Source organism: Littorina saxatilis, unplaced genomic scaffold, assembly GCF_037325665.1.
Source record: "Littorina saxatilis isolate snail1 unplaced genomic scaffold, US_GU_Lsax_2.0 scaffold_1934, whole genome shotgun sequence".
NCBI lineage: Eukaryota > Metazoa > Mollusca > Gastropoda > Littorinimorpha > Littorinidae > Littorina > Littorina saxatilis.
Window position 1 is genome coordinate 3,718 of NW_027127092.1, and position 15,202 is coordinate 18,919.

The following is a 15,202-nucleotide window of genomic DNA, read 5'->3' on the forward strand; positions in this document are numbered from 1 at the left end:
CTCTCTCTCTCTGTCTCTCTCTCTCTCTCTCTCTCTCTCTCTCTGGGATATGTATGTTACAGATGACATATCCATGCTCTGGATAGGAACAGATGTCGACCTAGATATGTATGCACACACACGAACACACACACACACACACACACACACACACACACACACTGACACACACACACACACACACTGACACACACACACTGGCACATACACACACACACAAACACACACACACACACACACACACACACACACACACTGACACACACACACACACTGACACACACACACTGGCACATACACACACACACAAACACAAACACACACACACATACATACACACGCAAGCACGCACGCACGCACGCACGCATGCACACACACACACACACACACACACACACACACACATACACACACACACACACACGTACACACACACACACACTGACCTCCTCCAGGAAGTGTAGCGTCCACCCAAAACTCGTCATTCGGGTAGTTGTCAAGAATGACCTGTTTGACGTCATCAAAGTGAGTGTCAAGGTTTGCCAGTGTGACATCACCCAGCTGACGTGAGCAGGCTTCTCTGGCCGACTGAAGCCCCAAACTCTTGCACAATCGAGAGGTTCATTTTGTGAGATGACATACTATTATCACAAAATCCGAGTTGTGTGCCTCTTTTGAGTTTCGAATTTAGATTTTTTAATTAGTAAACGGACGCGCACGCCTATCTCTCACTCTCTCTTTCCCTCTCTCTCTCTCAGTCTGTCTCTCTGTTTCTGTCTCTCTCTGTCTCTCTGTCTCTCTCTGTCTCTCTCTCTCTCTCTCTCTCTCTCTCTCTCTCTCTCAGTCTCTCTCGCACGCCTATCTCTCACTCTCTCTTTCCCTCTCTCTCTCTCTGTCTCTCTGTCTCTGTCCCCCTGATTTCTGAAAGGCCAAGAAGAGCGGGGTAGTAGTTGCGCTGAGAAGGATAGCACGCTTTTCTGTACCTCTCTTCGTTCCTAAATGCGAGGGGCCGCTACCAAGTAATAGAGAGAAAGAGCGGAGAGAGAGCTAGTTGGCGGTCCAGGATAAATGGTCTATGGTTTACGGTAACATAGGCCCAAAAAATAGGGTCGGTAGGTCGGGATTTTTTTTTTTTCCAAAAAAACCATATTTTTACCGTTATTTTGCAAAAAAAACCAAAAGATTTTTTCTTCTTTTTTTTTCTTCCCAAATGCCAAAAAAAAGTCTAGGGTCACGCGAAAAAAATATGGTCGGTCGGGTTACCGTAAACAGACTATTTTTTTGTGTGCCTAATGCTATCACTATCAGTCAACATTATGTACATAGTTCATTTCCTTTCTTTGATTGCAGAACCGTGGTCATTGTTTGAATACAGACTATTTGAACAAAGAGACAGCGTTCGTATCGATGATCAAGCCAACCATGTTTCTTTGACCTAATAACAAGCGGCACAACTCTTACAAAGACACTTTTTGAAACACGGTTGCTTCCCCTGTTTTTTTGATCTAGTATAAACTCTACACTGAACAAAAAAACATCCTTCGATAGTACTGATGAGCGACCTTGTGTACCTTACATTCATGGGGCCAAATTTGTCCAACCAATTTGTTTTATTTAACTTAGAAATTTTATTCATCCTAAAATGTTTTCCTTCTTACTCAAGGGACGTAACCACTCAGTAAACGTTTTCGAAGAATTCGATTTTGGGGGTGAAATCTATTACATTTTACCACCAATTTTCTTCACATGCAAGAAACTGACATGCTTTTCGTCCATAAATAATTTCACTTCTTCATTTTACCAGGAAACAACATTTCAGTCTTGAGTATATGTCGAGGGGGGGAAATATGTACACAGGCGAAAGATGAAATCGTGACACCGGCCTTGGTGCTCTGTGTGCACATGCTATTTTTGTGTGGAAAAGATTAATTTTGCAGGAGGCACTGGGGAGTTATGCATGGACCGAGACAACTAAAGTCTCTGACAATTAATTCTCTATTTTTGTATGAACTCAAATGTTTAGTGTTCTTAGTATGTCTTGTTAGGCTAAGTTCTATTTAATCAGAGTATGTTTCCATGTGCTTATACCTAGTGATATTGTAAAGCGCATAGCGCTTTTAGTTATGCGCTATAGAAATCTCCTTAATAAATAAATAAATAAATAAATCGGGAGGTCGTGGGTTCGAACCCCGGCCGGGTCATACCTAAGACTTTAAAATTGGCAATCTAGTGGCTGCTCCGCCTGGCGTCTGGCATTATGGGGTTAGTGCTAGGACTGGTTGGTCCGGTGTCAGAATAATGTGACTGGGTGAGACATGAAGCCTGTGCTGCGACTTCTGTCTTGTGTGTGGTGCACGTTATATGTCAAAGCAGCACTGCCCTGATATGGCCCTTCGTGGTCGGCTGGGCGTTAAGCAAACAAACAAACAAACAAAACCATGGATGCGAAAACCTATATGACGGTTTTTCTTTATTTTTCTCTCTGTTAATTCACCAGTGGCATTCAGAGCGCTTACTTCCCTTTGTTCATCAGATCTCTAAACAGCGCTCTGCCTCATGTGTTTAAGATTCTCATGCTTGAAGAGCTACACATCTCTGGCCCTGGATCCAGTTTGACATTTCCACGCGCTCTGCCCGCCTGGGCTTCTGCTGGCAATCAAAAATGTACGCCTCAGGCCCGCCCTTGCTTTGGAAACACACGCCGTGGAAATACTTCACCCTGGCCTCCACCACATAAATCTGGTCTGGAGAACCACTTTGACGTGCGGAGATAGCTGATTGTGCTCCCGTGTTAGGAGAACCACTTTGGCCTGCGTGGATACAAGCGTGTGGTCCTGAGGCAGGATAGTCTTTTGGGTCTGCGAGGCCGAGGATACCCTTATCCGCTCCAGGGGCATTGCTGTTATGACCGTTGGTGTGTCCAGCATCTAATACAGGGTAGAAGAAGATATCCACAAAGGCGTCAAGATCTGGACTCGCGTTGACGTCCTGTCCGATAACCTCCCCCAACAGATCTCCCCTGATGCGTTCCTTCAGCTCTCTTTCAAACTGGCCGTGGTCTCTCTTGGGCAGAGCTACCCCCTCGCAGATGAACCGCCCAGTCTTGTGCTCCCTTTTTGGCACGTGCTCCTCGGTGGTGAGGTGGATCAGACCTTCGTTCTTGTCATCCTTCCAGAACCCTTTGTCTCCATCCCCGCCAAAAACTGCTGCAAGACCCTCTGTGTTTGGCACAAGCTTCCACCGCATACCAGTCTCCTCCTTCTCTTCTCTCAGCCCAAGGAAGAAGGAACCGCCGTGTCTTTGTTTGGTGAAAGCTGCGATGTACAGAGGAAGCTTCAATTCGTTCCACCAGTAGTTCACCAGCTTGGTCACTGGCGTCGCGGCTCTGACTCTGCTTAGCTTGTTCTGCTGAACAACCTTAGCTTGCGTGTAGACGTTCTCCTGAAACCGGATGACTGCGCCTTGTTGGAGTGCTGAGGGCGTGACGATCTGATCCGGCGGATCTGTGTTGTCTGGAGGTTGTCTGTCGACCTTCAACAGCCTTCGCATCTGCGGGTGTGTGGGGTCTGTCAGTCCCTTGTTCAGTGAAACCTGGAAGGCCAGGGTGAGACACGGTGTGAGGATAAGTTCCAGCACTGGATTTAATTTTTCAAAAGTGGGCTACGTATCTATCTTATACGTATTGATTGGTTTATCAATTCCTTCTTTATTTATTTATTCATTTATTTATGTATTTATTTCTTCAGTTATCTATTTATCAATTTATTAATTTGCTTTTATTTACATATTTGTATTCATCCATTACAATTCTGTCTTCAGATATTTATTTTTCATAGTGATCAGCAAATTCAAATCATTTCAAGACTCTTCGTTAGGGCCACATTCTCACAGAATTCTTTTAGGTACGAAAAGACGAGAAAGTTGGGAAGAGGGGGGTGGGGGGGGGGGGGAATAAGCTGGAGTGTGAAAGTGGGACTACCATCGTATAAAAATTCAATTACCTTGGAGTGAAAGTCTCGTGTACTGCAAGGCCTGTGTCCTGGCTTGACCCTGAAGATGACGTGATTTTCTCCAGTGATGACCCTGCGCTCAAAGTTGTTGTCAAACAAAGTGTCGTCCGGCACCAGCTCCATTAGGTCATTGTCAATCTGGACACATTGAAATACGTCAATCAATCAATCAATTCATCAATCAATCAATCAATCACTCAATCAGTCAATCAACCAATCAATCAATCAATCAACCAATCATTCAACCAATCAATCAATCAACCAATCAATCAACCAATCAATCAATCAACCAATCAAATAAACAAACAAACAATCAATCAACCAATCAATCAATCAACCAATCAATCAATCAATCAATCAATCAATTAACCAATCAGTCAACCAATCAAGAAAGTAGCAGGACAACAAATGTATTAAATACAAAATAAATAAATTAGTGTTCAACGAAGAACGAGGAGAGATCATTGGTAAAAAGAATACATTTTAAAATTTCAAATACACATTGTTTTGCAGAAGACGAGTATGGTTACGAGCTTCGTAGAAAATCTGACGATGGCTAATTCATTCAAATTACATTAAATACGACGCTTATGAAGAAATCCGAAGGAGAGGACGGACTGTTAGCATAATCTTCACCTGTTTAAAAAAAAAAAATCTCTTTTTTTTAAAAAAACTCTTTGAAGCTTAACTCATTGTCTCCCAGGTACGGATATATCCGTACCCACTCATATGGCTCTATCTGACCAGGTACGGATATATCCGCTCAGACTGTTAGCTTCAGTCGCTTACTGTAACGTCGATCTAACGCCTGCATTCCAGCGTGTTGATACACAGTTACTACACAGTTACTACAATTCTGAGTGACCTGCTGCAGCACAGCTGGTCTCGGCTAAAAAAAACTTGGTCAACATAGGTGGGGTAGAAAGTGTTAACATCGTTTGCTAACCTGTTCATCCCAAAAAGCCAGGAGGTGTGGTTTTGAATGGATGTAGATGACTCCGCCCCCTTGGTTGAGAAGGGCGTTGACCATTCTGAGGAACCTGTCCAGGTGCTGTTTTCTCTCCGCCTTCGTGCACTGTTCGATGACTTCGTCCAGATCCTTGTCGAATAGGAAGCATGCCTGGGTGCAGTCCTTCTCTACACAGCGTCTGCAGAAGGTACACTGTATGCTGGCACCTAGGAGAAAGAGGTAAGACTATGTCTTACTGTGTGTGTCGAGGGGGGGGGGGGAGGGCGGGTATGTGGTGGGGGTGGGGAGGGTATGTGCCTGTGGTGGGTGTAGAGGTGTGCCTGTGGTGGGTGTAGAGGGGTGTGTGTGTGTGTGTGTGTGTGCAGTGTGTGTTGTGAGTGTGTGCGTTCGTGCGTGTGTGTGTGAGTGTTCGTCAGTGTGTATTCGTGTGTGTCTGTGTGTGTGCATAAGGGTGTGTGTGTGCATGTGTATGCGTGTGTGTATATGCGTGTGTGTGTCATTGTGTATGTGTCTGTGAGAGAGAGAGAGAGTGTGTGTGTGTGTGTGTTTCCCAGTACCCTGCACGAACAAGAGATGGAGAGAGAGCGAGAGAGAGACAGACAGACAGACCTATGTCTGTGTTCAGTATGTCGGGGGGAGGTCAGGGCGTGGGTGTAGGCTATTGTGGAAAAGGTGGAGGGGCAACGAATACTCAAGTCAATAGCAGACTAGAACTACGTACTTACCGTCATGATGCGTGTACACTCTTAGTGGTTCGCCCATTATGTGCCTGAAACCAGAGGTTAAAGAACAATATTTCTCTCTTGATAAAATGCACTGTGCAAAGATAAATATTTCTCTTTTGATAAAGTGCACTGTGCAAAGATAAATGATTAATGAACTGCACTGTGCACATTAAGATATGTATTTCTCTGGTGTTAAAAAGCACTGTGCAAATTAAGATATATATTTCTCTCGTGATAAAATGCACTGTGCAAAGATAAATAATTAATGAACTGCACTGTGCACATTGAGATATATATTTCTCTCGTAATAGAATTCACTGTGCAAATTAAGATATGTATTTCTCTCGTGATAAAATGCACTGTGTTGCCCTGGAAAACCACCATGTTATCTGTTTGTTCACTCCGCAGCAATGATTTCAAATCCTTTCAACTTTTTTCTCCCCATGTTGTTCTGGATCATTGCAAGGTGATCAGAACTATTACAATAAAACCAAAGGGACGCATGAAAAGGTATATATATATGCGTACGCATGTACTCACTGATGCACACAGTAACGCACACACAATCATACCACAAAGACACACTGCCTGCGCACGCATCCACAAAGACACAGACAGACAGACAGACAGGCAGGATTCGCAAACTTCATATAAATATGTTCTCGAGAAAGGATCCTAAATGCCAAAAAGTGTACATATGCCACGATACCTATTTGAATAACGTTTTGTTTGATTCAAACAGACTGGCCGCACACAGACATTCCATCACTTCTCTTTCAATTCTACCCTGCACAGGGAATGTCGTTACACACTTGATATGCGTGTTACGGTTTGGCATGCAACTCTAAACACATCAGTGTTATCTGGTCCATTGTTATCAAAGCTATCGTCGTAATTGCAAAAAGCGTTACACATTTATTATCAGTTTCAAGTTACCAAGAATCGATAACTGCTTCGATCGATGATCATACATTTCCGTTCTCTCGGAAAACATTGTGTTTTGTGCTAAGTAACTTGAAGGGTTAGTGAATGTGCATATGTTAACTTGAAATCGGTTCCTACCGTGCGCCGAGGCCAGTACTCGTTCAGCTTGCACTTTTCTTGCTTGTGTAAACATAAGAATATCGGTAGATGGAGCCTACACCGTACGTAGGCCGGAACATCCGTCAGCCGGGATCAGTTTTGGGGCATTAGTGACGTGTTTGAGTGTGTGTGTGTGTGTGTGTGTGTGTGTGTGTGTGTGTGTGTGTGTGTGTGTGTGTGTGTGTGTGTGTGTGTGCCTCAGTTTTGCGTGCGTGCGTGTGTGTGTGTGGGTATGCATGTGCCTGTCGCGTGCCTGCGTGCGTGCGTCAGTGTGTGTGTGTGTGTGCAGTGTGTGTGTGTGTGTGTGTGTGCGAGTGTATACGTGTGTGTGCGTGCGTGCGTACGTGTGTTCGATCACAGAATCACCAACAAGATACCCACAAGGAACTTAGTCGATAAATATCGACAGGGGGCGGACAAATGGTTTACATGTGAAATGTGTGTATATGGGTGTGGTTCTGAAACAAACAAACCATGTGAACCCCCCCCCCCCCCCCAATCCCACCGCTCGCGGGCTGAACGACTGACGTCACATGTCGTTTCGGTCTTTTCCAGAAGAACACCGCGTGCTGACGGACGATTCGATTTGATCGCTTCACCACGCCTTTCCAACTATGTGCTCCCATACAGTTTTGGTAGATACATGCTTGTGCAAGTATGTTATTAGTATTACCAATATGAATCTTATTTTCCTTTCGATGGTCAGTTTTACTCACCTCTGTAACGGCAGTCACATCTGCGAATGCTGTCGAAGAATCTAACCGAAAGTAAACATTCTGGGAATCTACGCGCATCGGCCTTGACGCAAGTTCAATGCTGAGCCAATGAGCGCGCCGCGGCGAAGTTGGCCGCTGTAAGTCTCGCAGCGCTGGCTGGCTGAGCGAGTTGCGTGTCCATCCATATTTGGTCCAAGCCGCACCGTAGACCAGATTAGTAGGTGCTTGATTTTGGTATTTTGATTTTACATGACATTAAACCTTTCTTGGGGTTCATGGTCATGGCAACAGCCATAATAATATTATATCATGTATAATATTACATTTCAGCATATTTGAATTACATGTCATCATACCAAACTGTCATACATTTTTATTCCTACATCATTCTGATTGATCACAACCAAACCTACTATCAGTGGACACATCCAAATGTAAGCGCCTGTTCTTGACAACTTTTAATCGATCTAAAAATAGCAACTTGCTGGGCCCTTTGCCGCCAACAGACACTGTTTGGCCTGTAGGTAAAATGTACAATGTATTTTCTGATTTGTGCACAAAAGCTTTTTTTCTTTTTTCTTTTTTTTAACATAACAATGTTTAATGTCACTGTATGTTTAAAAGACCATGGTCATATTTGTAAAAAAAATGTTAAATTAGAAAATAAATAACATTTTGGTTCATGATTTTTCCTACACCTGTGCTAAAAATAAGAAATAAAAATGTCGGGTATATAAGTCACTCAAATACAGCTAGGTATGAATGGCTCGGTTTGAGTTTGTTGCAGTTGACCCTGCACAATGCGACTTATCATGTTTTTGTTGAACAATTTTGACGTCACCCCTCCCATAGGGTGACGTATTTCACAACTTCCTGTGTTACACAAACTCTGTGATGACCAATTTTGACGTCACCCCTCCCATAGGGTGACGGATTTCACAACTTTCTACAGATGAACAATTTTGACGTCACCCCTCCCATAGGGTGACGGATGTCACAACTTCCTGTGTAGACAAACTGATGACGTATTTCACAACAAAATGGCGCTGCCCATGGTCAACCTCTAAACTATCCGTATAGAATGGGGGCGTCCTCGCCCCCATAACAAGTCAAACCACACCAAGGTCTAGGCCTATTATTTAGAATGCTCCTGCCTGCACCAATATTAAATGTCATGGCGGGGACACCACACATCACACAAAGACAGCAAAAGCCTACCTTACCACATACTGTAAAACAGCGCCTGGATAGGCCTATACTAACCAACAAGGAAGCTAACTAAGCTTTGCTCCCGACACAAAAGTCTGAGCTTACTTAAACAAACAAAGATAAACAAAAGTCACTTACCTGTATGGCTAACTATTGGAGTTACTACCAGCAAAGAAAACTCTCTCACACTCGTCAGAAAACAAGCCAGTGAAGAAATTTGCCCTTGCAATTTGTAGCGGCTTGGAACTTTCACGTCATTGTCACGGTCCCATGCAGTTCTTGCTTACCTATGTCAACAAGTTTGCAGGTAGCGCTTTGCTGGCTCACGGGTTTCTTACCTGTCACAGAGGCGTGGGCGAAAACATTTTGTGGCGAGTATTATATTTCAGCACAAATATTGACGCGGCACACACACTATAGCCTACGTACGTTTAGGGTTTGCTGTCTACGCACAGAGACGAGATAAATTCGTAACGTCTGTGCTGCACACACACACACACACACACACAAAGAATTGCTGCCTTTTGCGGGCAGACTGTCTACGCCCATGTGACAGACAACAATGTAATATCTTTTCTGGAAAAAAGGAGCGAGTAAAACTTCCCCTTGGCTGATTGTCAACGAACACAGACAAGATGATACCGTAAAATCTGTTCTCAAAAAAAGGAGTTATATCACAGCTGCCTTTTGGTTAACCTTTCGCGAAAAGACAAGACGACACAACAAACCTGTTTTGAAGAGCAAGACTTATTACTTAGACTTGCCTTCTGGTTGACTGTCACCGTAGTCCTTCACACTACAAGGTGACACAGTCACTTCAGTTCAGAAAATTGAGGCGAATGTGTCTGTAACAAAATATAACCTTGCTTTTAATCTAGGCAACCAACTGGCTTTGAATGTGATGTAGTCACCACAAGAATCCGGCCCTGGAGAATATGAACTTAAAACAGTTAAACTCACTCAAAGAGGCCGAAAATTAGCAGCAGCTTGCGCATGCGAGGTACACTGGCTTCAGATTTTGTAACTAACAAATGTTAGGAAGGCACAGATCGACCACAGGCACATGCCACTGCTAGGGTTAGTGGGGTATAGGCTGTGAAGCTTTCCAAAACTTATATAATCTATGTGGAAAAATATTTATGATGGGGGTTTTAAATTCTAGAATGACAAGCAGTAAGATGTAAAATCCATATCCAATCCAAGTAGATGTAGGAAAGGGGCTCCTAATATGAACCATTCGGGCGCAGTGGCGAGGTGGTAAGACGTCGGCCTCCTAATCGGGAGGTCGTAAGTTAGAATCCCGGTCGCCGCTGCCGCCCGGTGGGTTAAGAGTGGAGATTTTTCTGATCTCCCAGGTCAACTTATGTGCAGACCTGCTAGTGACTTAACCCCTTCGTGTGTACACGCAAGCACAAGACCAAGTGCGCACGGAAAAGATCCTGTAATCCATGTCAGAGTTCGGTGGGTTATAGAAACACGAAAATACCCAGCATGCCTCCCCCGAAATCGGCGTATGCTGCCTGAATGGCGGGGTAAAAACGGTCATACACGTAAAAATCCACTCGTGCTAAAAACATGAGTGAACGTGGGAGTCTAGAAGCCCATGAACGAAGAAGAAGAATTTGATTGGTCAGTATTTTTAGACAAAGCACATGTTCTCAGCAAACAGAAAACAAAATATTGAAAGCGTGAGTCACGCTACCCAAAAATAAAATCTTTTTTTACATATATTTTTTTTCTATAATTTTTTCCCCATGGTTCATTCATCATTTGACATAATTTTGTATCGAAATCTAACCATAAGATTATTGAAAAAAAATCAAAAATGTAGACGACCACCTTTAATCCTTGTCGGTTCCTGATTCCAAAAACATATAGATATGATATGTTTGGATTAAAAACACGTTCAGAGAGTTAACAAGTCGTGTAAGGCGAAAATACAACATTTAGTCAAGTAGTTGTCGAACTCACAGAATGAAACTGAACGCAATGCAACGCAGCAAGACCGTATACTCGTAGCATCGTCAGTCCACCGCGCACGGCAAAGGCAGTGAAATTGACAGGAAGAGCGGGGTAGTACTTGCGCTGAGAAGGATAGCACGCTTTTCTGTACCTCTCTTTGTTTTAACTTTCTGAGCGTGTTTTTAATCCAAACATATCATATCTATATGTTTTTGGAATCAGGAACCGACAAGGAATAAGATGAAAGTGTTTTTAAATTGATTTCAAAATTTTAATTTTGATAATAATTTTTATATATTTAATTTTCAGAGCTTTTTTTTAATCCGAATATAACATATTTATATGTTTTTGGAATCAGCAAATGATGGAGAATAAGATGAACGTAAATTTGGATCGTTTTAGAAAAAAATAATTTTTTTTACAATTTTCAGATTTTTAATGACCAAAGTCATCAATTAATTTTTAAGCCACCAAGCTGAAATGCAATACCGAAGTCCGGGCTTCGTCGAAGACTACTTGACCAAAATTTCAACCAATTTGGTTGAAAAATGAGAGCGTGACAGTGCCGCCTCAACTTTCACGAAAAGCCGGATATGACGTCATCAAAGACATTTATCAAAAAAATGAAAAAAACGTATGGGGATATCATACCCAGGAACTCTCATGTCAAATTTCATAAAGATCGGTCCAGTAGTTTGGTCTGAATCGCTCTACACGCACGCACACACGCACGCACACACATACACCACGACCCTCGTTTCGATTCCCCCTCGATGTTAAAACATTTAGTCAAAACTTGACTAAATGTAACAAGTCGCGTAAGGCGAAAATACAATATTTAGTCAAGTAGCTGCCATTTTTCAGCAAGACCGTATACTCGTAGCATCGTCAGTCCACCGCTCATGGCAAAGGCAGTGAAATTGACAAGAAGAGCGGGGTAGTAGTTGCGCTAAGAAGGATAGCACGCTTTTCTGTACCTCTCTTTGTTTTAACTTTCTGAGCGTGTTTTTAATCCAAACATATCATATCTATATGTTTTTGGAATTAGGAACCGACAAGGAATAAGATGAAAGTGTTTTTAAATTGATTTGGACAATTTAATTTTGATAATAATTTTTATATATTTAATTTTCAGAGCTTGTTTTTAATCCGAATATAACATATTTATATGTTTTTGGAATCAGCAAATGATGGAGAATAAGATAAACGTAAATTTGGATCGTTTTATAAATTTTTATTTTTTTTTACAATTTTCAGATTTTTAATGACCAAAGTCATTAATTAATTTTTAAGCCACCAAGCTGAAATGCAATACCGAACCCCGGGCTTCGTCGAAGATTACTTGACCAAAATTGCAACCAATTTGGGTGAAAAATGAGGGCGTGACAGTGCCGCCTCAACTTTCACGAAAAGCCGGATATGACGTCATCAAAGACATTTATCAAAAAAATGAAAAAAACGTTCGGGGATTTCATACCCAGGAACTCTCATGTCAAATTTCATAAAGATCGGTCCAGTAGTTTAGTCTGAATCGCTCTACACACACACACAGACACACAGACACACAGACACACAGACACACGCACATACACCACGACCCTCGTTTCGATTCCCCCTCGATGTTAAAATATTTAGTCAAAACTTGACTAAATATAAAAAGAATAGAGATATAGAAAAGCGTGCTAGCCTCCTCAGCGGAACCGCTACCGCGATTTTCTGGATTGTTAATTTCACTGCCTTTGCCACGAGCGGTGGACAGACGATCGATGCTACGATTGTACGGTCTTGCGGAAAAAATGCAATGCGTTCAGTTTCATTCTGTGAGTTCGACTGAGCTTGACTAAATGTTGTATTTTCTCCGTTCTGTTCTTCACAGTTATGATAAGGACATCGTTCTAAGGTCAAAACAAGTCGAAATTTTGGGACTGCTGCCGGAAGGAGACCGTAATATATGGTTTCATCACTGTCAACTGGTTACAGAAAAAATCGTCTGCTCCAGTGAGCGCCGAAACCAAACGGTTGATTATCACGTGACACTTTTGCCATATCTAGAGTTGTTTGCACAGTAAATGCAGCCGCGAAAAATAGCTCGCTTGAAACTGTCTGACATATCAATTCCTTTGTTATTTGAAAATTACAAAACACCATGAAAAATCATTATCGACGATCGCGAATCTGCTTATATCAATAGTACATTACAAAAAGCTCTAAATATGTAATAAAAAAAAATAAAAATATCGGTTTCCTTGCCAGACAAGGAAACTCAAGGCATCCTGTCAGGGAGAGAATGAGCCGAACTCATTTTGACCTGAGTTCAGGATGTAACACAAGCATGCTTTCGCTTTACATAAGCGAACAGTTGGACGATGCAACTGAAAACAATGAGTTGGTCGAAAACGGGCCACTCTCTCTGAGAATCGCCTGTTTAATCTTCTTACGAGATCTGCCTTCGGTCATGTCAGCCTGGATGATGCGCTCGCACGTATCAATCTGTTCGTTGGTGTAATAACCACCTCTGTTCAGACGTGTCATTTCGGCCACTCGTTGAATGAGACGATCGCCTTGTAGAATTCTCTCACTCATCGGCAGAGTGTTATTGAAGCCAATGTAACGCCAGTGAACGTCGTCGAGGATTTGCTTGAGAAGTGGATCTGCATTCCGTAACTCTTCATCGAAGCTAGCATCTTCGAACCAATCAAGGCCTGTGAAGACGACAATCATGAACTCAGTCACCCTTTCACCAAAGCGTTGTTTCAGTGTTTCGTAGGCTCTGTATTCTGTGCTGGTGTGATTCAAGAAACGGTCCAGTACCATAAGTATGGCGTGAGGTCCCGGGGCGACTGTCGCGAAACATTTGACGAATTCTTTGTGAAGGTCTGTGTCCAACAGTCGCGTGTCGCGCAATCCTGGTGTGTCTGTCACCTTCAAGCAAGCAAGACATTGAAATGACACATCAATAAACAGGTTCGTTCCAAATTAAACTCTTAAAAGCCAGATAGTGCGTATTGATTCGGCGTTATACAGTCAGCGGGTAATTATGGTGCTATATCACACACACACACACACACACACACACACACACACACACACACACACACACATACGCGCGCGCATGCACACGCATTCTCTCTCTCACTCATTCTCTCTCTCAATCTCTCTATCTTGTGCTCTCTCTCTCTCTCTCTCTCTCTCTCTCTCTCAGTTCTCTCTCTCTCTTTCTCTCTTCCTATGATAGTGGCAACCTAAAACGAACGGCGATCGAGAAGACTCCGAAAAGTGTGAGAGCCGAGAACGATCAAGCTAGTCCTTGGAGTTGAGTCCAAGGGTAGACTCACCTGTATGGAAATGTTATTTCGACGCGCCAGGCCCCACACGCAGGTTTCAGTTTCAAGTGCAGGGCGACGCCCCACGTCAAATTGATTTTGACCCAAAATGCTGTTCCCGCAAGAACTCTTTCCCACCTCTGAACCTCCGACCAAAATAAGCCGTAGCTCGCCTCCTGCAAAAATGTCGAACACAAATACGCACATTTATGAGAGAGAGAGATAGAGAGAGAGAGAGAGAGAGAGAGAGAGAGAGAGAGAGAGAGAGAGAGAGAGAGAGAGAGAGAGAGAGAGAGAGAGAGACAGAGAGAGAGAGAGAGAGAGACACTGGAGAGAGACAGAGAGAGAGAGAGAGAGACACACACACGCACGCTGACACACATACACACACGCACGCATGTACACACACACACACACACATACACACACGCACTAAACTATGACTATAATTATTGTGACCCTGGGAGTCAAACGTTCGGGAAACAAAAAAAAGAAGAAACATTTGACTAAGTAATTAGAGGAAGTGAATGCCTTTAGCACCTACCGTTCCTTTCTGGTGACGGAAGAAAAGTGAAATGTCAGATGGGATGTTGCCAACAGAGAAGCTGCGAAGCAGCTCCGCTATCCCTCCCATTAAGCACAAGTATGATCCCATTCTTACACTGTGAGAATCTAATAGGACAGTGGAACCCCCCAGTTAAGTCTCCTCCCCTTATAAGACCTTGATTTTTCATATTTTCTGTTTTTCTTCTTCTGCGTTCGTGGGCTGAAACTCCCACGTACACTCGTGTTTTTTGCACGAGTGGAATTTTACGTGTATGACCGTTTTTTACCCCGCCATTTAGGCAGCCATACGCCGTTTTCGGAGGAAGCATGCTGGGTATTTTCGTGTTTCTATAACCCACCGAACTCTGACATGGATTACAGGATCTTTTTCGTGCGCACTTGGTCTTGTGCTTGCGTGTACACACGGGGGGGTGTTCGGACACCGAGGAGAGTCTGCACACAAAGTTGACTCTGAGAAATAAATCTCTCGCCGAACGTGGGGACGAACTCACGCTGACAGCGGCCAACTGGATACAAATCCAGCGCGCTACCGACTGAGCTACATCCCCGCCCGTATTTTCTGTTCATAACATCCGTAAATTTACCCCCGTTTGAAGACTCCCGTCCTGACTTGCTCAGAATTTTGAAGATCTTAAAA

The 15,202-nt window shown here is 43.2% G+C and overlaps 2 protein-coding genes across 2 annotated transcripts; both read right to left on the minus strand.

The window, feature by feature from the left end:
- Positions 1-2,439: 2,439 nt before the first annotated feature.
- On the minus strand, positions 2,440-9,737 carry LOC138955559 (uncharacterized). The gene is made up of 5 exons (XM_070327143.1): positions 9,674-9,737; positions 5,706-5,749; positions 4,957-5,186; positions 4,002-4,148; positions 2,440-3,591 (listed from the first exon to the last, which is right to left on the minus strand). Exons 1-5 carry the CDS (start codon positions 9,706-9,708, stop codon positions 2,572-2,574), a joined length of 1,476 nt encoding a protein of 491 aa, XP_070183244.1. The 5' UTR covers positions 9,709-9,737; the 3' UTR covers positions 2,440-2,571.
- Positions 9,738-12,039: 2,302 nt separating this feature from the next.
- Positions 12,040-14,174, minus strand: LOC138955557 (GTPase IMAP family member 2-like; the record flags this gene model as incomplete). The annotated part of the gene is given in 2 exon segments (XM_070327142.1): positions 12,040-13,597; positions 14,011-14,174. Coding segments are annotated over 2 exon segments (743 nt in total), but the record flags the coding sequence as incomplete, so codon positions are not given.
- Between the last annotated feature and the right edge of the window lie 1,028 nt (positions 14,175-15,202).